The following is a 27,590-nucleotide window of genomic DNA, read 5'->3' on the forward strand; positions in this document are numbered from 1 at the left end:
GAAAAAATAGGTGCTGCACACAGTGCTGAACCACTTTTCTTGCACCCCTTAGTGCTCCCCTAACGCCACCATGTGTGCGCTGTATTTAAAATATGGCGCAACATGGCGGTAGTTAGGGGACTAGTGTCAGAATTTTTTACGCTAGTCTGGCGCTGTGCAGGATTAGCATAAAAATGTTGATGCTAATCCAGCAAAGCACCCAGAGGCCCATTGTAACCAACAGAAGCCTCCTTTTAACGCATAATGTAGCACAGAGGGATACAAAGTGGTGCAATGCATGCATTACGCAACTTTGTGAAGATGGCGTTTTTGGCCTTCTAGCGCACATTAGCATAAAAAATGTACGCTAATGTTGCATTAGTATGGCATCAGGGGCTCTTAAATATGCCCCTATATTCTGTGTGGCTAGCTGAGTGGATTAGTAAAGCCAGCCTTTACAAGTGCTTTTAAAACACATGAATGTATGTGAAAGGGGAGCGATTGAGAGATGAGGCACATTTGCTGGGTGGTAGTGAGTGAAACCGAGGAGGAGGTCATGGGGTGGGGGGGCGCCACAATAAAGTGTCGCACAGGGCGCCACCAGTCGTAAAGCCGGCCCTGACTATATGCCCATGAACAAGTCACTGGAGTCACGGTTTGAGTACGGTGAGGCATTCGCTCCTTACTCTTACAATGAGGGGAGGATGCTTCGACAGAATATGATAAGTGTATTGCCTCAAAAGAACAGATATAACTTTAATAAAAGTGAATAGGTCGTACTTTTGGTTTTAAGAATCCTTAGAGCATGCAGTGCAGACCACTCGCATGCCCTGGATTTTAGATACCTTTGTTTTTCTCTCAAGGGGATCACTTGTTTTGTAGTGCTTACCAGACAAAACAAAACCGGGAAGCTGAGGGCGAGAAACTGGTATGTGCAATGCAAGAGGAAAAAAGAAACTGGATGATGCCAGAGATTAAAACAAATATATTCAGTGAGACAGTGTAGAATGTCGAGAATTATTCTCGGGATTTGTATAGGAAGAAAAAAAAAACATAACAGAAGGGGTTTTATAAGTAGGTGGGTGCGGAGCATAATAACACCGAAAACTAAGGTGGGGGTTACATACTGGACACACCACTGGGCACCTGTTGTTTATGGGTTGTGTCTCCGATCCTTATACACTCCTACACATCCCTAGTGCCTTGCCTCTCGGCTCTCCTATCTAACAGCTTGCGTTATATGGGTTCAAATATTTCGATGTACATGTGAATTGCAGTATCATAGCAAGGATCTCTTTGACTCTGGTGCAAGCAAGGATAATGGCCCATTTGACTGATTTGGGGTAATACATACAACAATTAAAAAGGTACAATGGGCTCATCTGGGATTTGAACTCTGGTGCCACTTCGCCTGCTGCATCAATGATAGCTATGTCCGTGATGAATTGGATGTTCTGTTATCCAGTAAAGGCTTTCCATCAGTGGCCTTGTGATTCTATATTAGCTGGACCAAGTGTTGGCCCAGGAGAGGCTTGGCCAGGCCAGATTTACAAGCCAACCACTGACTACATACTTCTTAATTTACTTCACGGGATAACCTGAAATCTGGCATTGATCTGGGTGGCCCTGTATTGCACTTCAGTGATTCAAACGAACACGGAACTCTTCACTGATTTTCAATATTCTTACACTGTTCAAAGTGGAAATTATGCTAATAATAAACACATTTTGACCATGCTGATGAAAAGAACTGTTGTGCAAAAAACATGTTATTTGGACCAAGTGCACCTAGAGACAAAGATGAACACATTTATTACAACATTTCAGCTATTGGTTATCAATATACTATAGTGCAACTAATGTGAGAATCTGCTGGCTTCTGTCTCACATATTAAAGGTAATGTATTAGTTTATCATTTAGCTTATTTACATATTCTTTATTTTGTTTATTTACCTATTTATAATATAATCGCTTTGCACTTAACAATAGTAAGAAGTATTACACTTTACACATCTGCATTTACAAAATACAGTATGTTTTATTGTAAACAGGTGCCTTGCAAAATAGTCTTAAATGTTGCTTACTTTCACTGATTTTGGAAATGTAATGCAATTAAAAATACATTTATGTGTCATCGTATAGATTTTGCAGAGGATGTTGTTTTCAGTGTTTAATCATTGAAAAATGTCTGGTGGTTTATTTGTTGTACGCAATCTTCATACCACTGTTTGACTTTATTCTGACCAAGTGGTAGGATCGACTAGATTTGGAAGGGATCAACTTTTGTAATCTTTGTGCAATTAAATTTGTTCCTAGTGTTCCATCTGCAAGGCATGATACAAAGTAATCCACAAACAGGAGCCCTAACTCTCACTGGAAGCCGCTCCCCATCAATGGACGAAGACCCCATAGAAGCACAAATCCTTCTTGAATATTTGAAAGACTTATCCCAGCAGCTAAATGGTACCACGCGCATTACTGGATGGGAAGATGTTCAAAAGATCAAAGGTTTAGAAAAAAATGTCAAGATTGTGACTGCAAAATGTGATAATGTACTCATGAAAATGGACAACTTCACCTTGACTCCAGGTAAATCTTTTATTTGGATGTTCAATAAAATTGTTGTTTACCAGTGTCATCGAATCCAGATGTTTGCAAAAGTATCATTGACATTAGTTAATTTATTTTGTCTTACCCATGTTCAATATTGTTTTATCCCTCTATCTCAAATGTAAAATTACTAAAATACTTAGGGGTATATTTATGAGTCCCTCTCACATTTCATTTGCGTTGCTCTTGCACCACGTTGCAAAGTGCAACAGCAACACAAATGAAATGTCAGATTTATGAAGCCACTTGGGCAACCTTGTGTGGCCCTGTGTCGCTTTATAAATCTCGAATAATGTAAGGCATTATTGTGTGCACAAGCAGGGAAGTAGTGCTTGTCAAAGGAATCTGAATATGGGAGGCACAACACAACTGCCTGTACAGATGTAACAGTCTGCCTCCTTTCAAAGCTCTGGCTTTATCAGGGTGCAATTGAAAGAAACTGAAAACTAGTTGATAAACATGAATAGAAGACGCATTTACCAGGCTTACACAAGAAGGATAATCCTACAAATGGATCAACAATTGAAGCTGACCTTGACTCATCACAGATAACATATTTTGTGAACCTCATAATCACAATATTCTTGTACCATAATTGGTGAGGTTCAGATCCAAGCCAATCGTAAGGATCCTGAACATATGGCTTTAATTGAGATGAATAAAAAATGGAATGAGCCTTTTATGTATGAGGTAACCTCAAACAAAAATAAACACTGAATTGATCTGATGAGTTATCACAAATGGGCCACATTTCAAGTGAAAAGGAAACAGAATGTGGTCTTGAGTTATCAACATATCCCTTCATCTTGACTTTAAAATAATGTAAACGTTCTTGAAAAAGTTGTCTGTGCTTCCATAATTTAAGTAATCAGTAGCTACTGGATTCAAATGATCAATATGAGGGGAAGATGGAATAACCTTTGAATAACATCCTTGCACACAAAAGAAAGGTGACAATTTAATAGCACTATGAGTCCCACATTTCTTCAGTTGCATTTAAGTGTCAACTTACATAGCCCTTCAAATCTTGATTTATTCACTCTGTTTACACCATGGATGATAACCAGAAGATACATATTTTTCAACTACAGCTTTCCCACTTCATGACAAGTATTTGGTACCTCAAACAGAAATGGTGGCATGAGGTAGTCAACGCATTCAGAAATTAACAGCCGGAAAGCATTGGGGCACTTCATCAGCTATTGCTAATTTAAACATGGATTAAAATAAAGTTATATTTGAAAATGTCTGGTATCACCAATAGATAGAGTAAATTTCTAAAGGTGAAAGGTCTATTATCGAAAGATGTAGAAATCAGCAGTAAGGGTGCTAGAGCTTCCGTAAAGGTAATTTCCCTTAGGCTTGGAGTGCAAGGACTAATGTGGGGCACAAACAAGACAAACAAGAAATTATTACTGGACTTCAGAATGAACAGTTGACAAACAGAAAGATTATATAAAAAAATCCAAAGTAGTGGTATCTCTGTCAAGACATAGCTGATTAATAACACATCTTCATAATATTCAATTATAATTCCTTAGTGGGCCCACAGAAATATAGTTCATTTTGTGGAACTAACTGAGTCTTTATGTCAAGCTCTTCTAACTCTTTCTGACCTATCTGTTCTAGTGCCATCTTCCAATTGTTTAAAAAACGACTGACCTATCCTAACAATAGATTTAGGAGGAATTACAAGCTGCTCATAAGTGTGTGATGACTATGAATATTGAAGAGACAAGGGACCCTCTAACACATTCTTTGAGCTAGGAATATAAGTGATAGTAAAATCATACTGTGCAAAAGAAAAATGCCCACAAAGCTTAACTGCTATTCCTGAGCTGGATATTTGTCAAGTACTTCAAATTCTGATAATCACTTCAAATTTCAACTGGCTCTCTAGGGTCCATCAAAAAGGTCTCCATTCAGAAATGACACCCTCATTAGAGAGATAAAAGATAGGGTTTTCTTGCATTTTGTCTGCCTGGTTTTTCAGTAAAACTGCTTTAACTAAGTTGATTTTGAACCAACAACTGTATGCTCTTTCTCTGATTCTCCCAGTAAAAACCATTCTTCATATGGTTCTTTTTTAGAATTAGATTGATGTTACACATTATCTCTGCACAATTATTGATGACTCAAAGATAAAAGATTGTTAATCCAAGGAAACATTGAGTCTTATTAGTATGTCTAAGAGAAGGCCAATTCAGAATAACTGATGCCGTTATTGAATACATAGGAAGGTCAGAGGAATTCAATTGAAATCCAAGATATTCAACTTCTTCCTCCTCAAACTCACACTTTTCAGGTTTACAGGGCAAATAATTTGTCAACACCAACATTTTCCCAATGTTCCACAAACCTCCTTGAAAACAGCAAAAATATAATCCCAAGAAAAGAATACTTTCTGATTTAAGACGTTAGAGAATTTTTATTCTAAGCACATGATAAGTTTCTCATAAACCAAGCGTAGAAAAGACTTGTGCTTTATAGACTGACTCCAAGATGTCCTTCATAAGAGGCAAAGGCCCATATTTATACTTTTTGACGCTAAACTGCGCTAACGCAGTTTAGCGTCAAAAAGTTTTGCGCCGTCTAACGCCATTCTGAAGCGCCATGCGGGCGCCGTATTTATGGAATGGCGTTAGACGGCGCAATCAGACCGGCGCTGCCTGGTTTGCGTGGGAAAAAACCACGTAGACCAGACAGCGCCGGCGTAGGGGGAAAATGGCGCATGGGCGTCTTAAAATGGGGCAAGTCAGGTTACGTCGAAAAAATCGTCTTAACCCGACTTGCGCCATTTTTTAACGACGCCCATCCCCCATCAACATGACTCCTATCATTGTAAAGATAGGAGTCATGCCCCCTTGCCCAATGGCCATGCCCAGGGGACTTCTGTCCCCTGGGCATGGTCATTGGGCATAGTGGCATGTAGGGGGGCACAAATCAGGCCCCCCTATGCCACAAAATATTATTAAAAAAAAAAAAAAAAAACTTACCTGAACTTACCTGAATGTCCCTGGGGTGGGTCCCTCCAGCCTTGGGTGTCCTCCTGGGGTGGGCAAGGGTGGCAGGGGGGGTCCCTGGGGGCAGGGGAGGGCACTCTGGGCTCATTTTGAGCCCACTTGTCCCTTAACGCCATGCCTGACCCAGGCGTTAAAAAGCGGCGCAAATGCGCCGTTTTTAGCCACGCCCACTCCCGGGCGTCGCTTTTGCCCGGGAGTATAAATACCACGTAAAGGCCTGGGAGTCATTTTTTAGACGGGAACGCCTCCCTTGCATATCATTAACGCAAGGAAGGGGTTCACGCTAAAAAATGACGCACATTCCGGGAACTTTGGCGCTATTCGCCTCTAACGCCATAGTATAAATATGGCGTTAGTTGGCGTTAGTTTTGCGTCGAAATTGCGTCAAAAAAAACGACGCAATTTCGGCGCAAACGGAGTATAAATATGGCCCAAAGTGTATTTATCTTTGATTAGGATCTTATGTTGCCTCTGTGATAAATGCAAAGTCAAAGCTCATGTTCTTTGTTAGATACAAAAAAGGTGTTCCAGCAGGTGATGAAGATGGCACAATTACCTCAATATGTAAATTTGCCTGTAAGTAAACCTTTCTCAGTTAAGCATACATTTGTTAAAGAAGAATAATAGAACTAGGTTCAGTGAGTATGGCAGAAACATGTTTCCTATATGGATAAAGTGAACAAACTTCAAGCTTAGGAAAAGGTGAACAAAAGCATGGTAGGGCAATGGGACTGCTATCAAATTGGATGTGGTATCTCTCATCTCATCAATCAGTAACAAATAACTCCCAGCTTCGTAGAAATGTTCATGACAATGCTGTGATAATGAAGATAGTGCTTGGTTATACAAAATGACCCATGAATTATGACTCTTGAAACAAGGAATTCTAAAAATAGCACCATAATTAGGAGAGTTAAAACTGCCAAAAACGCCACCTTGTCATGATGACCAAAAGATATGTGTATTGGATCTCTTGAATTGGACCCAGAGTTAACTTTCAGCCATAACCATGTCTAATCAAGAGCTTCCTTAGTTTTTTTTTAGGCCTATTTCTGATAAATAAATACTCCAACAGGTGCTACTATACAACAAATGTTGCTGCAATTCTCATAACAGTTAGTAAGAGGAACACATGGTATAGCCATTGGTAATACAATATCTTATATAAGGGAGCTAGCACACTCCTGTTTTCTACTCATTGGAGGAGTGAAATTATTAGCATTCCTCAAAGGCCATTTAAGAGAGGCCTGAATTATAAGTGCAGCATCACCAAACCTCAGATATAAACCAGACTTATGTTTGCGCTCTTTCTCAATCAAAAGGCTTGATACTGTTCAAACCTTCATAGGTTCTAGAGACAGTGGACACATTGAAACCACAGATCCATAAACAATGGAACTCAAAAAATAAATTGGAATTACTTCCTCAGGACTTCGTCTTTTCCATTTGTGTTTCATGTGTTCTGAGTTAAATAATAGTGCTAAATAAACAAGTTTATAAAATGAAGCAGGGCACTGTGGTCATATCAACTTGTCCATAATTGTAATTTGTTCCTTCAAACCATATCTAATCAATGCAGCCTGAGTTGTTTCAGTTGTTTCAGCACAGGTAGATGCAGCTGCTGAATATCTAATAAGGCTTCTTTAGTTGAGTATTCAAATCAAAACATTAAAACATCATGTTAAATGTTGATAGAATAATATTGTAAGACTGTAAACAACCCTCTGAGTTTGCTGCTAATGGGGTTGCTCAAGCCAATGATGACCTGGTAAGGTAATTACTTAAGTAGCCTGCATTGGGTTGATTTTAACTAATCTGTGTAGGGTGAAGGTATAATCTACTCTAGGAGAATCAGAAAATAATCTTGATGTAACTGGGGTTCGTATAATAGCGCATGGTTCTTGAGGAGATAACTAGGATGTCTATATACTGCAATACCAAGTTCTGCCTAGTGATGAATTTTCAAAGTTCATTTCTTATAACTTTTGTACTAGATCCTGAGAAGGATCCATTAAATAAAAAAAAACAAAGTTGTCAAGTGTTGTTTGCAGGTGATCACAGGTGTTGCAGCCTGTCAAGAAATGCATGCTGACAAAATCTGTTTGGCTCCCTTTTTGATTGCCCAAGAAAAGGGAACCTCCTTTAGGTAGCCGCAGTGTCACCCTGCACAGAATAATACTTGTGAAAGATACAGAAGTAACATCCTGTTCCACAGCTCTTCCATAGCGCAATGGCAGTGCATGGCACTCATTGAACACATCCTCAAAACACCTTTGCCTGCACCCACCAGTGCTCATAATGTCTGCACAAGCATTGAGCTGCTCTTACAATGACATTCTACCTGGTGATCCATTGCAAGTGTGGGTTCTTGTACTGAGAATGCACTTTGAAAAGTGGAAAGAGTAAAACCTATAAGCTACATATGGATATTGCGGTGACTGGTGCAGGAAAATTAGTAGGTCTAAGCATTATCTTGAACTTAAAAAGCACTGCAGTAGAAAGCAATGATTCTTAAAGAAAATTGAATGAGACTGGTTTGATTTGAACAAAATGGGTAATGCAATATTAGAGGTAGGCACAAAATTGGTGAAGAAAATAGCTGAAACTGAAATAACAATATTTTCTAGAACTATGGCCTTGGTCAGGAAAAGTATGAAGCAATACAACAATTAAAATACTTTGCATACTTAATTTCAGGACCTCCTGGATTAAAAGGAAGCAAAGGTGATCCTGGTCATTCAGGCCCTCAAGGTAAGAAAGATTCTTCTCACAAGTAAGTTCCCCCTTCCCCCATGCCTTACTGTATTTGCATATCTCTATTGCTCTCTTTTACTCCTGGGTGGAGCTTGCGGATTTTCACTTTGTGGAATTCCATGGAGTTGTTGAAAAACAGCGTTTATCTGCAGAGTTCTATGAGTGGGTGGAGTTGTAACTCCAAGTCCTCTCTTAGTCTACTCTCCAGGTCTTTTTTGGCGGGTCAGTGCCTTCATAAAATGTCTCTGTTTTTTTTCTCTCCCTAAGACAAGGGAAGGAAATATTTTCCATGTGTGCATGCGCATTCTTTTCTCGCACGTGTGGGACTCCCCTGGTGAGTGATTGCAGCCGTGCCCTGGTCATCATCTTGTGTCCACTGAAGCTCAAACCAAAGTGGATCTTACTCCGCCTTCCTCTTATGAAAACAGTGTATGATCTAGAACAGACCCCTTAAACTCCTCAGGCCTGAGCTCTCTCGTTCTGACTAATTTAAGCGTGGGAGCATCTAAATGTGACTCCTGGTGCGCTGTACAGAAATGCACTCAACAGACCTTATATTATCATACTTAGATGAAAGGCTTCAAGGCATTCAGCTTTCTATAACAGACAAACTGTCGCTAAGCCCCCAAGCCTTTCCGCTAGCAAATGAATGATTTACTGCCAGTGCTACAGGGCATCTTCTGTGGAAACCTGACCCATAAGCTACTCATTTTACAGCCAAGGGCAGGGGACTGTGATGACCCCAGTGCCGGGGAACCAGCCAGAGCTTCTGCAGATCCTCCCTATTTAAGAATAGCCCACCCCCTTATCACCCCACAATGTCACAATAAATCATGTGTGCTTTCAAACATCAGCTATTTCCAGTCCTTGAAATGCCTTGTGCTCTTCTCGCAGAGATGAGACCCCCATCCATTCTGGGGAGCTGCTCTGCCCACACCCCTCAACCAGAGATGTGGCCATCAGAGACAAAGGCCTCTTTGTTGCTCAGGTTGAAGGCAAGCAAATAGTGGGTGATCCCTCCCAACACACATCTCTGACTATAAAACCCTTTTCTCACATGGACAATGGTGTACGGGAAGTCAGAGCCCTGGCGGCTGTACCACATAAAACTGGGAGAAACTATTTCTGAATTATTCCTGCAGTGTCACGATCAACCCATTTACCCCCTCACACCTTGACCCGCCCACCCCTTACACCTCAACCTACCCACCCCTCACACCTCAGGACACTGGAGGGAACCTCGTATGTGCTCTCCAGTGCCACCTACTGGCTTTTATTTATTTGTATAGTGCTTTGTAGTGCCACCCTTTCAGGAGTGCACTGAAAGGGCGAGGCAGGTAACAGTCTGCACATGGTGTAACTAGAAAGCAGACACCCGGAGACAGGTTTTTGGTTAGTTTTACTACAGCATCAGCACTGGTAACTTTCAGAGGGTGTGGCAAAAAGGCATATTCAACTGTAAGACACATCCAGAGGTATCAATCTGCAGACAGGGTGGCATTGAGACCTGACTGCTCCTTCCTGGTCGGTGTGTGCTTGTTGAGGGGTGTGTCTCACTGAGCTAGCTCACCCTCGGCTGACATCCCATTTCCACAGCAGCTGGAAGCAGGAACCCTCTTCCAAGGTCCCCTACCCCATGCCACTAGTATGGTAGTGGCGTCTTGAAAGTGGCACAAGCCCTAATGAAAGCTGAAAATGCCACTGGTCGTAATGTCCTCATTTAGGTGCTGAAATACAGCCATAATGTGGATACAGAGGGCTCCTTAAATCCTAGAGTGCCTCAGGTCCTTGGGCCTCGGTGCTATTGCACCTGCTGCAATATTGACAACTCTGCCCATAGAAAGGAAGCATTATACATAGAGTGACTGCATAGAGGAGGGCTTTGATTCCCTGGACACAGATCCATTTCAGGCGAGACAATGTGATGTTGGAGGGGGTTGACTGAGATCACTGATAGAAAAATCCTGACTCCCGAGGAATGAATGACCTGTTATTTATTAATAGCGAGTAACACACTGCCAGGCAGGCACTCACTTAGAGAACATAACACTGTGTTTGAGCTGATTGCACCTCTGTATCCTGAATTTGAAAACTAATTTACAGCACCTATAACCTGCAAAATAATGCAACCTTAAGCATAACAAAAAAGCATGAGTCATCAGAGCTTGATGAGGGAAAAGTACACACCAGGCAGAAGGTTAGAGATTGGAGAACACAAAGTGGACATGTGTAAAGTAATCTCTTTCCTTACCCAGAATCAGAAGACAGCACATTGCATGCATCATTGCCTCATTACATTTACATGAGCCACCAGCTCTGCCATCACCATCTCTCACAGGGCGGGGGACATGCACAGGCACTTTCCCTCCAACTTCAGATGAGTTACCTCAGAGCCAGATCATGCACGTTTTCAGGGATTTCCACCTAACTGTTTATTTGGGGCAAATGTGTCTGAGCATAGGAGGACGGGGCAGTGTTCGACTGTCGAGCTTGATGCATAACAAGGAGCCCACTTGTAGCCTGAGAGCTTTCCTGGGGATTCTTAGACCGGCTCTTTACGAGCCAAACAGGCACACGCATTCACTGCAAGAGCTCAAGCTCAGCTGTTGCTACTTGGAGAAGAATACTAAGAGAGGCCAAGCCCACACAGTGATGACCTAGTTTCAGGTGAGTGCTGCACACACTGGAAAACTCAGCTCCACCAGCAGTTGGCAGAGCTTTCAAAGCAGACCACAGAGTGAGAAAACTCAGCAGGCTCCACTGGCGAAGTCACGTTTACCTCCCAGGTCTGCTTTCTCTACATTTCCTTACCCATCACACACACCTTTTATATCAAATTATTTAAATTTCTCCTCTGTCCATCAGAAGGTCATTACAGCAAATGTTGAATTAGTATGAATTGGTATCATGGTCTTGGCCTAAAACGTGATGCACCAGGAAATACATCAAAATATCAAACGTGAATTGTGAGTACTCCGTACAAGCTAGGTCACTAGATACTCAGAGCCCATCAAACCAAATGAAGAGTTACCCAAGACATTAGCAGGACAATTTCAGTAAAACTGCAATGTGAAGATGACTGTGGAAACAGCCCGGTGAGCAGTGTGTTGTATTTCAGACACAATCCCACTAAGCTGGAAGTGGTTTCTGACATACAAAAAGCAAATGTTTCTAACACACAGAGCATTCTCCTTCTCCTGTGTGATAAGAACATTTTGATCTTTTCTTGGCCAGATCTGCCATGCCTTAGTTGAAAGATATGGAGCAGAAATATCTGGATTGAAAGGCCCCAGAAAATTCGCATTAAGATTTTCCTGTGTATTTTGGTGGAATAGTTAAAGACATAGCTCTTAAGGACCCATGCAGAGTTTGAGATTAAACACAGTTCAACACAGTTATCACACTTGCAAACATGCCATAATGTTTTTATTTTGTGTGTAAAGTGACTAATATTTAAAACACCTTAACTATGCAGCCATTATTATTAGATATAAGTATCATAAATATCATGAATGTATCATAAACAAATATAAGAATGAAACAAAATAAATCAAATGCATTAATCCTTTAGTTGCTGGGCCTTTCTTTGGCTATTTGGGGTAGTTCGTGCTTAGGCCTCCCATAACATTTTGTCCACAAAAGCTATCCAAGCCAAAGTTTGAGTCTTTTTTTTTCAACATCCTGGGGATTCTAAAGGTACCCAGAGGCTGTGGGTTCCCCTGGCAGAGACCGAGAAATTAGCCAACAACAGCTAAAATGTGGGGTTTGGGAAAAATGGGAAGAAGTACATCTGTTTTTTTCCCCCTGCAAATGAAATCAATGAAGGGTTGTGGTGCTAAAATCACCATCTTCCCAGCTTTCAGGAACAGGCAGACAAATCAGAAAAACTATTCTTTCAACACAGTTTTGGCATTTTACTGGGACATACCCCATTTTTACTATTTTTGTGCTTTCAGTCTCCTTCTAGTTTGTGACAGAAATGGGTGTGAAACCAATGGTGGATCCTGGACAGCTCAACATTTCTGAATGTAAACAAAATTCTGAATTAGCAAGGGGTCATTTGTGTAGATCCTATAGAAAGTAACAGTTGAAATAAAGAACATATTGAAATTGAGTTAAAAAACTGACATTTCTGTCTACATTTTCATTTGTTACTTTTTCCAGCTATAGCAGATTTTTTAAAGCAATATACTGTTATGTCTGCTGGACCCTTCTTATTTTGGAGATATATAGGAATTGTAGGTTCATCAAGAACCCAAGGTACCCAGAGCCAATAAATGAGCTGCACCTTGCAATGGGTTTTCATTGTATACCAGGTATACAGCAATTCTTTTGGTAAAATATAAAGAGTGAAAAATAGGTATCAAGGAAACCTATGTATTTCTGAAATGGGCACAAGATATGACGTTAAGAAGCAGTGGTTATTTGCCGACCATCTCTGAATTTGGGGATATCCATACTTGCATGCAAATATTTGCTGTAAATAAATTTTGGAGCAGTACACAGAGGTGTCCTGGTTCTCTTTGGAATAAACAAAGAGCTTTATGGGCTGATATTTTGGGCATCCCCTGTGCCCGACAAGGACCGCTGATATATATATATATATATATATATATATGTATATGTGTATATATATATGTGTATACATGTATATATAGAGAGAGAGACTATCTCTCTCTACATATCACTTTGTTTTACATATGGCCTGTGGGTTGATCAATGCCCCCAGGAAAACCACACATTTATAAAAACAAAGTGATATATATATATACACACACACACACACACACATATATATATATATATATATAAACACATATACATATATACATAGATATACATATATGTACACATACGTTTATATATATATATAGAGAGAGAGAGAGAGATCTCTCTCTCGTACTTTCTCTCTCTCTCTCTCTCTATATATATATATATATATTTATATATATATATATATAGAGAGAGAGAGATAGTCAGTCTCCCTCTCACTATTACTTTTTTTCAATTCATGTGGTTTCCCTGGGGGCCTATCGCACCCCCAAGTGAAACCACATGTATTAAAAGAAATGAGGGGGTCTCCCCTTGCCAAGAGGGTTGACCTGCCATTTTTATAATTCACTAAAAATATTATCCCATGGTGGGCACCCACTTACACAAGATCCCTGGGGTCTAGGGCCGTTTCCTGGCCATGGATAGCAGCCACGCTGCACTGGCCAGGAAACGGTCCCAGGAAGGCATCAATGGAAAACAGAGACTCTCTACTTTACATAGATGCCTCCCTGGCATTTGCAGAGGCCGTTTTGGCCTTTTTTTTCCTCACTGGAGTGGGGAGAGCAAAATTACCTGCTCCTATGAACCTCCGATGGGGAAAACTGTGACATCAGTCCATGGCAAGGCGTGCTGATGTCATCGATGGGTGGGAGGATGGCGGAGGGAGGCGCAGAAGCTCATCCGTGTCTCCTGAGGGTATTTTGTAAAGCCCTTCCTGGTGTGGGCCAATGGTCATGGCCCGCACCAGGGAAGGTTAGTAATGGGGTTAAAAAATATATAAAATTGACAATACACTTGGAACAAGGAATGCCCAAATTACATAAAATATTCACTGTTTACATTCACTAACTGACCACAAAAACTGTGCTGCTCACAATTATTTTAAATCCATAACGGGGTGCACTTCCTAAAAAAGTGTTCACATTCACTAATTGGTCATAGTCCCTAGGGATTACATTATGCAACGATCCCTACTGATTACATTAAACCAACACTATATTTAGAGCAGTCTCTTGGGGGGAAAAGGCTTGCTTCTAAGAATTTGCAGATAAAAGCTACAGGCCAAGAAAACCTTCCATTGCCTCATGATTGGATTAGTTAGTTAGGTTTTGTTAGTGCCTTGCTTGCATATCTCATCATTAAAAGGTGCCAGCGACACTGCATAACCAGCTTTTGTGGTAATGAGGGGGTTAGACATGGAGCTTGACCCTCAGAGGAAATTGAGATGTGGTCTTGTGGGCACAAAAGGTACACATAAGAACCAAATGGGACATTTTCAGCTTTTTGATTTAGCTAGGATACAAAGCAACTGAATGATGGTGCACTGCTCAGCAAGGCAGCTGAATGAAGGTGCTCTGCTGAGCAAGGCAGAATTAATTCTCCATTTATTTTACCCACATTTCTGGCATTTTATTGTTGCTCTAAGCAGGTGGGATTTGTGCCAGGAAAAATAAGTGGTAATATGGGTATTATTTAGTTGGGTGCAGCTGTACCTCCTGGTTATATTCACCCTCTTTTCATTGTATAGCCTATTAGCAGTTTGGTGATCACTTTGATGTCTCGGCTACACATGTCCCAAGGTAGCACGTCTTCCTCAAAAGGAAAAACCTCTATTTACTGACTAATATCAAACATCAGGTTGGTCATCTATATATCTGTGCTTGAGCTTTGAATTATTTGCAGTGATATGCTTGGTGCGACTACTACTAACTACTACTGAGTTACTCCCTGGCTTTGCATCCTTGTGAACAGAAAGGCAATTTCAGGAGTCTAAGATGACTATTTTCAACTGTTGTCTAGCTTATGTTGCTGTCCACTACCTAGCAAGATATTTGCACAAATCCACTTGACGAACATCTAGAAAGTTCTAAACTATAGGCACATTAGACAAGACATCATTTGTCTCCAGTTTTCCTATTCACCCAACAAGTTCTTACCTGTAAAATGCAGTTATGCATCCCAAGATCCCTGTGAATTTTTCTTGTTCTCATTGATCTTCAAATCATACTGGTAAGTAGGCAGTCTGGTCACTTCTGTACTCTAAAAGGCAATTAAATGAGCAAAACTGCAGTTTTCTCATCTCAACTAAGCTTATGAGTCTCACTAGGTACCTCACAAGGAGAAGAAAATACCAACACATCTTTGGATACATAGTTCATCTCCTTTCTACACTTGGAATGCAAAGGAGAAACTCAGTGGAGATGGCACAATCTCAAATTCAACAGAAAGGGAGGAAGACTTATGATCCTAAAACGTGAACTTTTATGCCTTTACTCGATTTTTATTTTTCCACATCTGCTTCATCTTTATTTTACCCCCCTGAATTTCTCAGTATTAGCCATCTTGAATTACTATACTGCTCTATCAATATGATTATTCTGGAGAGCTACAGTATGTGAGGTCAAGTGGTGCCCAGGATCGGGACAAGGTGACTGTGCTGAGGCTGAAAAGTAGAAGAGTTGGATTCCTTTCAGGTAGGATCTACCTTCTGTGCATTACCTGCTGCTTAAACACATAATTTAAAATTGCTCCTTTAAGAATTATTTTGACTTGTCTATATCTTCACTTCTACTTCATTGTCTATATATTCATAGCCCTGACGTCAGACTTTCACTTTAAACAAGCTGGCCCATTGCCTAAAAGGTTACAATTAGAATTTTACTAGGTGACAATTATGCCTTAATTAAAGGTATAATCATTTATATTCTAAATCTTAAACCTCCAATGGCATTAGTTCAGAACTCTGGGCCTGATTCACAAAGGTAAACGTACACATTTGTGTAAGTTTAAGCTTTTTCGCTATTCACAAAGCTGCATTTTAATAGTAAGTTTACGTGCGTGGAGACTGCAGTTGGGGTGAAGAACTCTGCACATACAAATATAGACCTCTCTTATATTCCTATATAGGAGAGTCCTCTGCTCCAACTGCAGAGAACGTAATATTAAAATGCAGTTGTCAATAATAAAAAGCATAAACTTACATAAACTGTTTACGATTGTGAATCAGGCCTTCTATTACCCCCTTCACCCAGTGCGGTCTTAAGGAATTTTGGTCCCTGGGCAAGATACATTTTGGGGACCCTTGTTCGGAATGACTTTAAATTGTTTTACCCAGATTTTGCTAATTCAGGCCTGCATTATGCCAAACAAAGAAGAAGATCTAAGAGGGCCTACTGCCTCTTTGGTCCACATTAGCATCAATGAGGCCAAAATGTGCTGCGCCATATGCATGCATTGCGCCACTTTGTAACCCACTTTGTAACTTTGTAATCCTTTGCACCTTATTATGCCTGCACCAGGCATAATGTATGCAAAGGAGGGCATTCCCACATTAGGGGAGCCACAAAAATGGTGTAGTGGAATCTAAGAAATTCCCCTGTGCCATTTTTAGTGGCTATGTTTAATGCCGGCACAGAACAGGTGTTAAAAGTGGACATACCATTGATTTCAATGGGCCCCAGTGTATTCTTCAGGATTAGCGCCAAACTTTTGGCACTAATCCTCGACAGTACATCAATAGCATCAAACATTTTGAGGCTATTGCCCCTACCCTGCACCATGATGTGACGTATATTAAATATGGCGCACCCATGGTGGCGGTAGGGGGGTACCAAGGAGTGCAAGAAAAGTGGCGCTGCATTGGATGCAGCACCACTTTTCTTACACACGGGCTAAAGTTTCTGAAATGCATTCAAACAAAAACAGAAAGAAATATCCCTTCCAATGAGCTGCAAAAGTCCTTTAAATGACCCTGAACAAACAGAGACAGAGTGAGATAGGGAGTTAGGCAGAGAAAAGGCGAAAGGGGTAAGAACAGAAGTAGACTGAGAAAATCGACCTTCCACGGGGAGGAGGGGGCCAGACCCTTTCCCCACTTTGCCCATGCCTTAAAAACGACTCTGCCTCCACTCTTCCACCTCCTCAGGAGTTTTCATGAAAAAGGCAAAATATTTAGACTTGCCCAGTTTACCAATCACTTTGATGCCAGTGCTTTTTTTTTTAGTTTTGAGCTGAAAAAAATCTGACAAATGTTGACAAAGGGACTGAGAGAAAATCAAGAGTCTGTGCATTTGGGGAGCGTTAGACCTTGTGCTACTGAGAAGTGCTTGCATGGCAGCTGATCCATTTCTCGGCTATTTTATAAAAATAACACTGTGATTATTAACGCGTCCCAATCCAGATAATTTATCTTATATGGGGACTCGTTTTAGGCCAATGAACCTTTTGACCCTGATTGGAGACTCCTTAGGACGAGATATCTATTCAACATTTCAATCAATAGGTCAATAACCTAATCAATATTCACAATGACAAATCAATCAAACTAATCAATAACATTTATTAAGAACCAATCACACCATGTCCTTTCAGCCATGAATAACCACACAAATCTTAGTAAGAGTTAGGATATTTATTCCCTATTAGTTACAATCTAGTAGCATTTTTTTTTATCTCAATATCATTAAGCACATCAACAACATTACAATATGACAACTTGAATAAGACTTTATCAGAGCAAAGATCATGAACATTAGAACAAAGCACAACGTCAACATGAATCAACTTTATCAGAGTATCATTAGCACGTTATTCAACAAAGCAAGAATTCAGTCATTTGTCTATTTGCATCCAAATTTAGTGAACTCCTTAACGAACCTCAAATTAGCATCAGCATGTTGGGCTTAATGTAAAAACAATTTAGCAACACAAATTTAGAAAACATCTAACTATGGCCTCTATCAAAAGAGCCGTTGGTACCTAGAAAGAATAGGCAAACTGACAATTACATTTTCATTATCAGATAGTTACCCATCCGAATGGGGCAGCACACAGCGTTAGTCTTCGTTCTCAGGACATCAGTCGATTTGCCATCAGCCAGGATAGAACAGCAAAGTCTCAGCCAGGTATAGCAAGAAGGAACTCTTCCCTCATAAGGAGGAGAAGTAAATATCGGGTAAGGCAAGAAAGGTGAGGATGGTTTAGGGTATCAACCAGCTAAAGACAAAGGGGGTCATTCTGACCCTGGCGGTCTTGGACCGCCAGAGTCACGAATGACGGAAGCACCGCCAACAGGCTGGCGGTGTTTCAAATGCCATTCTGACCGCGGCGGTAAAGGTGCGGTCGCCCCGCCGGGGCCGGCGGTTTTCCGCCGTTTTTGCCCCGGCTGGGAGAATCCGCCAGGGCAGCGCTGCCCTGGGGATTCTGACCCCCGTACCGCCAGCCTGTTTCTGGCAGTTTTCACCGCCAGGAAGAGGCTGGCGGTAAGGGGTGTCCTGGGGCCCCCTTACACGGCCCCGGACAGCTTTTCACTGTCTGCCTAGCAGACAGTGAAAAGCGCGACGGGTGCAACACCTCCGGCTCCATTCGGAGCCGGCTCCTGTGTTGCGGCCCTCATTCCCGCTGGGCCGGCGGGCGCTAACTTGGTTAGCGCCCGCCGGCCCAGCGGGAATGTCAGAATGGGGGCCGCAGAATTTTGGCCGCATGGCGGCCAAATGGCGGTTTCCGCCTGGCGGGCGGCGGTAGCCGCCCGCCAAGGTTGGAATGACCCCCAAAGTCTCTCAGAGTAGCTAAGAAGAATAAGGGACTTGGGAGTGGCAGGATAAAGGTGTAGAATGGCTTCAAAGTGGCGAGGAAGAAAGTTGATTTCTCCTTGTGTCACACAGTTATATTAAACTTGTCGAACAAGTCTCTAATTTCCAATTGGGCAATATTTGGTGCATCGTTATCTCTGTCCAATGATCCATCACACACCTTACTAGAATTTTCACCTAAGACAGTTCTCACCTAGTTTATTGGCTCCTGTGATTGACGTCTTCAACGGGTAGAATGACAGGTAAGAAAAGTTACACTTGTCGCTCCAGTCAGTAGCTCCATTGTCTTCTCCCAGTACAGGCGACCTTGCACCTTTTGCGAATTACACTGTTGCATTCAGCAAGAATGTCTCCTTGAGCAAGTAGGGTCCCATGAGAAAGAATTTACTACAGCTACACACATATCTCTAGCTTCTGGAAAAGTACAGCTTCACGTCCTTCAGGAGGACAGCACATTGCATGTTAGAAAAACACATTTAATATGAGACCAGGCAGCTAGGCCCAGACCCTTGCTAACTAAGGCCTAGTGATTAATTTAGCAAAAACCTTAATACATAGCTCATAATGCTAATATAAAATCATATATTAGTACATTATTAATTCATCATTAGTCAATTTCATTAGTCATCGTGTACATTGGTGGCCACTCCCCATGGGCACATTTCAAATGCCTGCATCAGTACCACATTAATACATTTTCTATGCAGCTTCATTATACATTATTGTGCAAGCTTTTCATGTTAATATTGATTATAAAAGTCACACTCCAACAATCCCTCCTCTGATGACTCTTGTCATCACACAAATCCTTTCCTTTCACAGTTTATGCATCTCCTGAGCTCCTTCATCTCAATCTCTTCCCACATTCTGGTTACATCAATTTTTTCCCTGAACAATTTCTCCTTTTTTTTTTCTTCCCTCCTCTGATTATTTTTTGCCATTTTTAATTTAATTTGTCTGGTAATTTTGCATGCCAACCATAATCCAAATAAACAAGCCAAAACAGTCAATATTCCCTGTAATATCCTTTCCAATATTCCATGCCAAATATTACTAAACCAGCTTCCCACTTTAGCAATTCCCTTTCCAACCTTTTCCCAAACTCCTGGTTCTTTCTGTTCCTTAAAATCTGCACTATCTCTCGTTAGGTTAGTAAGCATACTGCTAATCTCATTACTATTGTCCGGAATATAGGCAACACAATGGCCCTCATTCTGACCCTGGCGGTCGGTGATAAAGCGGCGGCCAAGCCGCCAACAGGCCGGCGGTCTAAAATATGCAATTCTGACCCTGGCGGGAACCGCCAACACAGCCCGCCAACTTAACACTGCGACCGCCACGGCGGTACAAACAAACAGCGCGGCGGTTCCCGCCAACAGCCAGGCGGCAGACAATGTACCGCCCACCCTATTACGACCCACCAATCTGCCACCTTTTCCGGGGCGGGAGCACCGCCGATAAGAACACGGCGGAAACAGACTACGAACGGGAAAACGCTCACCTCTACGCACTCCACGCGAGATTCCGGCAGTATGGAACCAGAGTTGCAGGTCATCCCCGCACTCCTATTCCTGCTCATATACCAGGAGCACGCCCGGCGGCGCGGAAGACATCGGTGAGTACTGCACCTACGACACAGGGGAGGGAAAAGATTACCGGCACACACCCACCCACCCACACCCACTACAACACACACATCAATGCATTCCCACAGATCACTGTCACAACCCACAAACCACCCCCCTCCGAAATAATGCAAAGACCAAAAGAAGAGATCATAAACGGGCAGATATATTGAAATATGTACACCAGTAATCCCAATAAATAAATAAACTATGTACAAAATATACACAGCTACTAAATGTAGTCCAACCACTGTCCGTGGATCACAGGGGTCCTGTGCAAAGGGGCAAGGCCCAGTCCCACGACAAGAACTCCACGGAGAGAACACTGCAGGGGCATCTGAAAGAAAATAGGACAGGCACCTTAGGGGGAAGGGAAGGGGGGGCACCTCAGCCACTTGAGTACACGACGCCAGATCCACGAGGGGACTCCATGACCACTGGCCCATCCTGGGGAGAGCAAAGCCACAGTCCATACAGTCCATACAGTGGGTGGCCTGCCCACTGGGCCATCCTGGGGAGAGCAAAGCCACAGTCCAAACAGTCCATACAGTGGGTGGCCTGCCCACTGGGCCATCCTGGGGAGAGCAAAGCCACAGTCCATACAGTCCATACAGTGGGTGGCCTGCCCACTGGGCCATCCTGGGGAGAGCAAAGCCACAGTCCATACAGTCCATACAGTGGGTGGCCTGCCCACTGGGCCATCCTGGGGAGAGCAAAGCCACAGTCCATACAGTCCATACAGTGGGTGGCCTGCCCACTGGGCCATCCTGGGGAGAGCAAAGCCACAGTCCATACAGTCCATAACAGACCCCACTGCCACTGGAGGAGGCAAGTTGGCCAGAGGACATCCTGCAGCCCTGCCCGAGATAGATCCTGCCCTGCCACGTCTGCCAAAGGGCCAGCGGTTCTTGCCTTGAAGGGCCCAGTTCAGCGGTTCCTGAGACGGCGGGGCCCAGTTCAGCGGTTCTTGAGACGGCGGGGCCCAGCGGAGCGGTGCGTGAGACGGCGGGGCCCAGCGGAGCGGTTCTTGAGACGGCGGGGCCCAGCGGAGCGGTGCTTGAGACTGCGGGGCCCAGTTCAGCGCTCCTTGCCCTGAAGGGCCCAGTTCAGCGGTTCTTGAGACGGCGGGGCCCAGTTCAGCGGTTCTTGAGACGGCGGGGCCCAGCGGAGCGGTGCTTGAGACTGCGGGGCCCAGTTCAGCGGTTCTTGAGACGGCGGGGCCCAGTTCAGCGCTCCTTGCCCTGAAGGGCCCAGTTCAGCGGTTCTTGAGACGGCGGGGCCCAGTTCAGCGGTTCTTGAGACGGCGGGGCCCAGTTCAGCGGTTCTTGAGACGGCGGGGCCCAGCGGAGCGGTGCTTGAGACTGCGGGGCCCAGTTCAGCGGTTCTTGAGACGGCGGGGCCCAGTTCAGCGCTCCTTGCCCTGAAGGGCCCAGTTCAGCGGTTCTTGAGACGGCGGGGCCCAGTTCAGCGGTTCTTGAGACGGCGGGGCCCAGTTCAGCGGTTCTTGAGACGGCGGGGCCCAGTTCAGCGCTCCTTGCCCTGAAGGGCCCAGTTCAGCGGTTCTTGAGACGGCGGGGCCCAGTTCAGCGGTTCTTGAGACGGCGGGGCCCAGCGGAGCGGTGCTTGAGACTGCGGGGCCCAGTTCAGCTGTTCTTGAGACGGCGGGGCCCAGTTCAGCGGTCCTTGCCCTGAAGGGCCCAGTTCAGCGGTTCTTGAGACGGCGGGGCCCAGTTCAGCGGTCCTTGCCCTGAAGGGCCCAGTTCAGCGGTTCTTGAGACGGCGGCCGGTCTATGGCCAACTGCTAATTGCCTGGTGGTGCCCTCCTGGGCAGCGGGGATGGTGCTCCTTCACTGCCCACCTGGGCTGTGGGTGGTGGGGCCCTCCTGCCAGCTGGGCTGGGTCCTCCCTGGGCAGCGGCTATGGGGGTGGTGGGCTCTCCCGGGGCAGCTGTGCCGGTTCCTCCCGGGGCAGCGGCTATGGGGGTTGTGGGCTCCTCCTGGGCAGTAGGCCTGCTGTCTGACCTCTCCGATTTGCTGCCCTTGCCCTCCTTAGTCGTGGGCCTGTGGCCCTTTCCTCCCTTTGGAGCTGTGGCTGGTGACTGTCTCTGGGTGGTGTCCGGGGGGGATGTAGAAGGCGGGCTCCTGCGGCGACCCTTCCGCCTTCTGCTCCTCTTCCCAGGGGGTGGGCTGGCTGTCCCCTTGCTGCTGGGCGAAGATCCAGACATGCGGGCTGGCGGGCTCCAATACCCCTGCACCCTTGTCAAGGGGGCTGCAGGGCTGGTGGTGGCTGAGGTGCTCTTCTTACCCCGACGAGAAGGAGGGGGGGGCTCAGGGTCAGGAAAGAAGTTAGTAGTGGCGAGGAAGAGCTTCTTGGGACAATGGAGAGTGGTAGGTACAGTGGGAATGGGAGTGGATGGAGAGGATGTGGTTGTAGGTGAGTCACGTTTGCTGTCTTTGGGTGCAGGTGCAGGAGGGATAGGCTGTCGTGAGGTGGATGGCTGTTGGGTGGGTGGGTGGCTGCGTTTGTGTGGTGTGGAATAGGGGGTGACAGACACAGTGGGAGAGGACACAGGGGACGTGTAAATGGCAGTGGGGGTGGTGACTGCACGTGTGCGGACTGGAGTGGAGGGTGTGCTGGTGATGGAAACACTGGCTGATGGTGAGGTGAATGGAGGTGTGAGTGTAGACGTCACAGGGAGGGAGGAGGGAGACGAGGAGGTGGGGGTCACAGAGGTGGTAGTGACTGTTGGCATGTCTGCATCGGAATGTTGCGTGTGTGAATGTCTGCGTGATCTGTGGTGCTTATGTTTGGATGAGCTTCTCTTGGGTGTTGAGGTGTGTGCAGGCTGGTCTGATGGTGTGGGTGGGACAGGCAGAGGAACAGGAGACTGGGAGGAGGGAGTTAGTAGAGGCAGGCAGGAGACAGAGACAATGGCTGCCGTCAGTGCTGAGGCCAGAGCCTGGAACGATCGCTGATGGGCAGCCTGACCCGAATGAATGCCCTCCAGGTACGCATTGCTGCGATGAACCTCCCTCTCCACCCCCTGGATGGCATTCAAAAGGGTAGTCTGCCCAACAATGAGCGTTCGGAGGAGGTCAATGACATCCTCACTGAGGGCAGCGGGGGTAACAGGGGCAGGGCCTGAGGTGCCTGGGGCGAAGGAGATGCCCGGCTTCCTGGCAGAGCGGGCACGGGGCGAACGCTGAGGGGCTGCTGGGAGGGCGGAGATGGTGCGCTGGGTGGCGGCTGTACCTGTAATGGCGGGGGGCACGGATGGTGCCACCCCCGCAAGGGAGCCCCCTTCCGAGGACGTGTCCGTGTCGCTGCAGGGTCCAGTCGTCCCCGTCGTGGAGCTCCCCTCGCCCTCCGTCTCACTGGTCCAGTCTGACTCTGTGGCATGGCCCTCCTGGGCCATGTGAGATGCAGCTCCCTCCTGCCCCAATGCCACTTCTCCTCCGCCTGATGATGCTGATGCACACAAGCACAGAAAGACAAACAAAAAGGGGGGGGGAGAGAGAAATAAAGGGATATTGAGTACATGGATCTCCGGTACAGTTAGCGGACATGACAGACACAGATGCCCCCTGCACTAAGTTGCGCACTTGGGGTCCGCTACGCATTCCGTGGAACATGCCCTACACGCCTAGAGTTGACAACTGCACCCATGGATGACACGGCCCAGGGATGGCTGTACTGACAAACTACTGAGGGTGGTGGGTGGGGACACAGGGGCTTACGGGGGTGCCCAGCCTACAGATATCGCCCTGGCCTAGGGGGACCCACAGCCCTCCTCCCCCACCCAGACACCTCCACTGCGCGACAACAGAGTAGATAATGCTTGTACTCACCCCCTTGTGTCTGCTGTGCTGCCCTCACGCGCCCATCCAATTCAGGGTAGGCCACCGCCAGGATCCGGAACATCAGGGGGCTCAGTTGACGGCAGGCACCCCGCCTACGTTGGGAGGCCATCCCCAGCAGAGACTCGGCGGTCTTCTTGGTCCCGCGGCGGATGTCCTCCCACCTCTTGCGGCAGTGGGTGCCCCGTCGATGGTGGACCCCCAGGGTCTGGACTTCCTTGGCGATGGCACGCCAAATCCCGATCTTCTCATGGGCGCGGACCTATGTGACACGTACAGGGAGGGAGAAATACCACGTTCAAGTTTCTCAGCATTTTCCTTTCCAGTGGCCCAACGCCCCCCATCCCCGCCAGGCCCCCCGCCATGCCGCCCGCCAGGCCCAACATGCCCCCCATCCCTGCCAGGCCCCCCGCCATGCCCCCCGCCAGGCCCAACATGCCCCCCATCCCCGCCAGGCCCCCCGCCAGGCCCAACATGCCCCCCATCCCCGCCAGGCCCCCCGCCATGCCCCCCGCCAGGCCCAACATGCCCCCCATCCCCGCCAGGCCCCCGCCAGGCCCAACATGCCCCCCATCCCCGCCAGGCCCCCGCCATGCCCCCGCCAGGCCCAACATGCCCCCCATCCCCGCCAGGCCCCCCGCCAGGCCCAACATGCCCCCCATCCCCGCCAGGCCCCCCGCCATGCCCCCCGCCAGGCCCAACATGCCCCCCATCCCCGCCAGGCCCCCCGCCATGCCCAACATGCCCCCCATCCCCGCCAGGACCCCCGCCATGCCCCCCGCCAGGCCCAACATGCCCCCCATCCCCGCCAGGCCCCCCGCCATGCCCCCCGCCAGGCCCAACATGCCCCCCATCCCCGCCAGGCCCCCCGCCATGCCCCCCGCCAGGCCCAACATGCCCCCCATCCCCGCCAGGCCCCCCGCCAGGCCCCCAAGCCAGCCAGTGGCCCCAAATCCATATTGAATTAAACTCACTTGTTGGTCTGGAGGACCGTAGAGTAGCGCATACTGGGGGAGGACCCCATCCACAAGTTTCTCCAACTCCTCTCCAGTGAAGGCAGGGGCCCTTTCCCCAGGCGCAGCAGCCATTGTCCCTTCCAGACCGAGGTCACAGCAACACTTGCAGTATAGGTCCTCTCCTGTGAAAGTTCAAGTCGCAAGTGGATAAGTAGATAGAAAATGGCGGTCACGTCCGCGGCGGTGCGTCCCGCCACCGCCGGCGCCCTTCGCCATTGGCTCCTGAAACCCATAGGCTTCAATGTTAACCAATGCGGCTTCGCGCCGCGGTCTTCGCCCGCCGCCCGCCGCGGTGTGCCACGCCAGCGCATTGACCTCACATCCCATTGTCACACTTCACAGGTCAGGCAGCCGCCATTTCCAGGGCCCACATGGCTCAATTTCAACTGCGTCACACAGGCCTAGGCCTTGCATAGCCACTCAGACACGCCATTCACTGCATAGAGAATCGTATAGTGTGCTAGCTGTGAGTACGTACCTGTGGGTTGCTTGACTGTGTGCTCCATGTTGTCCTTCCTAGGCACCGTCCGCTGGGTTGGGCGAGGAGACGGATGAATCCTCCCGTGTACCGACCGCTGGTGGACCTGTCGACAATGGAAGAACGCCACATTATCCTGACCTACCGTCTTAACCGTGCCACTATCCATGAACTGTGTGCCCAGCTGGAGCCCGACCTGATGTCCCCCATCCGCCAACCCACAGGGATTCCCCCTCTGGTGCAGGTCATGTCAGTACTCCATTTCTTGGCAAGTGGGTCATTTCAGACAACCGTGGGAATTGCTTCTGGGATGTCTCAGCCCATGTTTTCGAAGGTGTTATCCAGAGTGTTGTCTGCCCTGATGAAATCCGTGAGGAGCTACATCATTTTCCCTGAGGTGGGCGAATTGGCTACAGTGAAGGGTGATTTCTACGCCCTTGGACATATTCCCAACGTAATTGGTGCCATTGATGGGACCCATGTGGCTTTGGTTCCCCCAAGAGACAGGGAGCAGGTGTACAGGAACAGAAAAAATTACCATTCAATGAACATCCAGGTGGTGTGTTTGGCTGACCAGTACATCTCGCATGTAAATGCCAAATTCCCAGGGTCAGTGCATGACGCCTACATCCTCAGGAATAGCAGCATCCCTTACGTGATGGAACAGCTACAGAGACACCGTGTATGGCTAGTGGGGGACTCTGGGTACCCCAACCTGTCGTGGCTACTGACCCCAGTAAGGAATCCCCGGACCAGGGCAGAGGAACGGTACAATGAGGCCCATGGGCGTACTAGGAGGGTGATCGAACGCACCTTTGGCCTCCTAAAGGCCAGGTTTAGGTGCCTGCATATGACAGGTGGATCCCTAATGTACTCACCTAAGAAGGTGTGTCACATCATCGTGGCCTGCTGCATGCTTCACAACCTGGCTTTGCGCCGCCAGGTGCCTTTCCTGCAGGAGGATGGTCGAGACGGTGGTGTTGTGGCAGCGGTGGAACCTGAGGAGAGTGACGAGGAGGAAGACGACGGGGCTGAAACAGACAACAGGGACAGAATCATTGAACAGTACTTCCAATAGGACACAGGTAACATTTCAAAGATAATTTAGTAAATGTTAACTACTCTCCTGCATCTCTGCTGCCTGTCTATTTGCCCCAGTGTATGACGACTGAGTTTTGGCTTTTCCCTCCCTATTTCAGATCTGGGGTCCCCACTACGAGTCCTGTGCTTCGTTTCCCCATGGACTACAGCTTTGTGGCAGCTGTTTGTTGACTTCACCATGTACAAGGACATATTTGCACTGTCATGTCAATTACAATCTATTGAAATCACAGCCAGACTCCAGATATTTTGGTGCAAAATAGGTGTTTATTGAAGTGCTCAAAATGGGATGGGTGGTTTCAAGTGGGTGGGGGCTATGGTGAAGGAATGTCCATGGCAGAGTCCAGAGTAACAGTCACACAGGTGCATTGTCCAGAGGCCTGTGGAGAGATGGAGCATGGGCAGTTCAAGGATGGACAGGGTGACAATGTGGGACAGTGGGATGACATCAGGTGGTATCCATTGCTGGCGGGGGTCTTGACATCCTACTCTGTCTTCTTGCGAGATCTCACGGCCCTCTTGCGGGGTGGTTCTTCTCCTGCAGGAGGTGGGGGTCTGGTGGGCTGCTGCTGTGCGGGGGCCTCCTGTCCACTAGCGCCGGCGGAGGTGGTTGGCTGTTCTTGGTCCAGGCTAGTGGCAGGGGCCCTTGGGTGTTGTTGAGTGTCCGCCCTGTTGTTGACGAGGTCCTGCAGCAGCCCTACCATGGCAACCAGGGTGGTGTTGATGGCTCTGATGTCCTCCCTGTACCCCCGATAGTGTTCCTCCTGCAGTACCTGGATCTC

At 46.5% G+C, this 27,590-nt stretch overlaps 1 protein-coding gene across 2 annotated transcripts in view; it reads left to right on the plus strand.

The window, feature by feature from the left end:
• Positions 1-27,590, plus strand: part of MARCO (macrophage receptor with collagenous structure) — a 202,095-nt gene that overhangs the window by 17,275 nt on the left and 157,230 nt on the right. For both annotated transcript variants that reach the window (XM_069224337.1, XM_069224338.1), the window contains exons 3-4: positions 2,297-2,569; positions 8,311-8,364. In XM_069224337.1, the coding sequence (XP_069080438.1) occupies positions 2,297-2,569; positions 8,311-8,364 (327 nt within the window). The remainder of the gene's footprint in view (positions 1-2,296; positions 2,570-8,310; positions 8,365-27,590) is intronic.

The sequence above is a fragment of the Pleurodeles waltl genome, chromosome 3_1 (assembly GCF_031143425.1).
Source record: "Pleurodeles waltl isolate 20211129_DDA chromosome 3_1, aPleWal1.hap1.20221129, whole genome shotgun sequence".
Lineage (NCBI taxonomy): Eukaryota > Metazoa > Chordata > Amphibia > Caudata > Salamandridae > Pleurodeles > Pleurodeles waltl.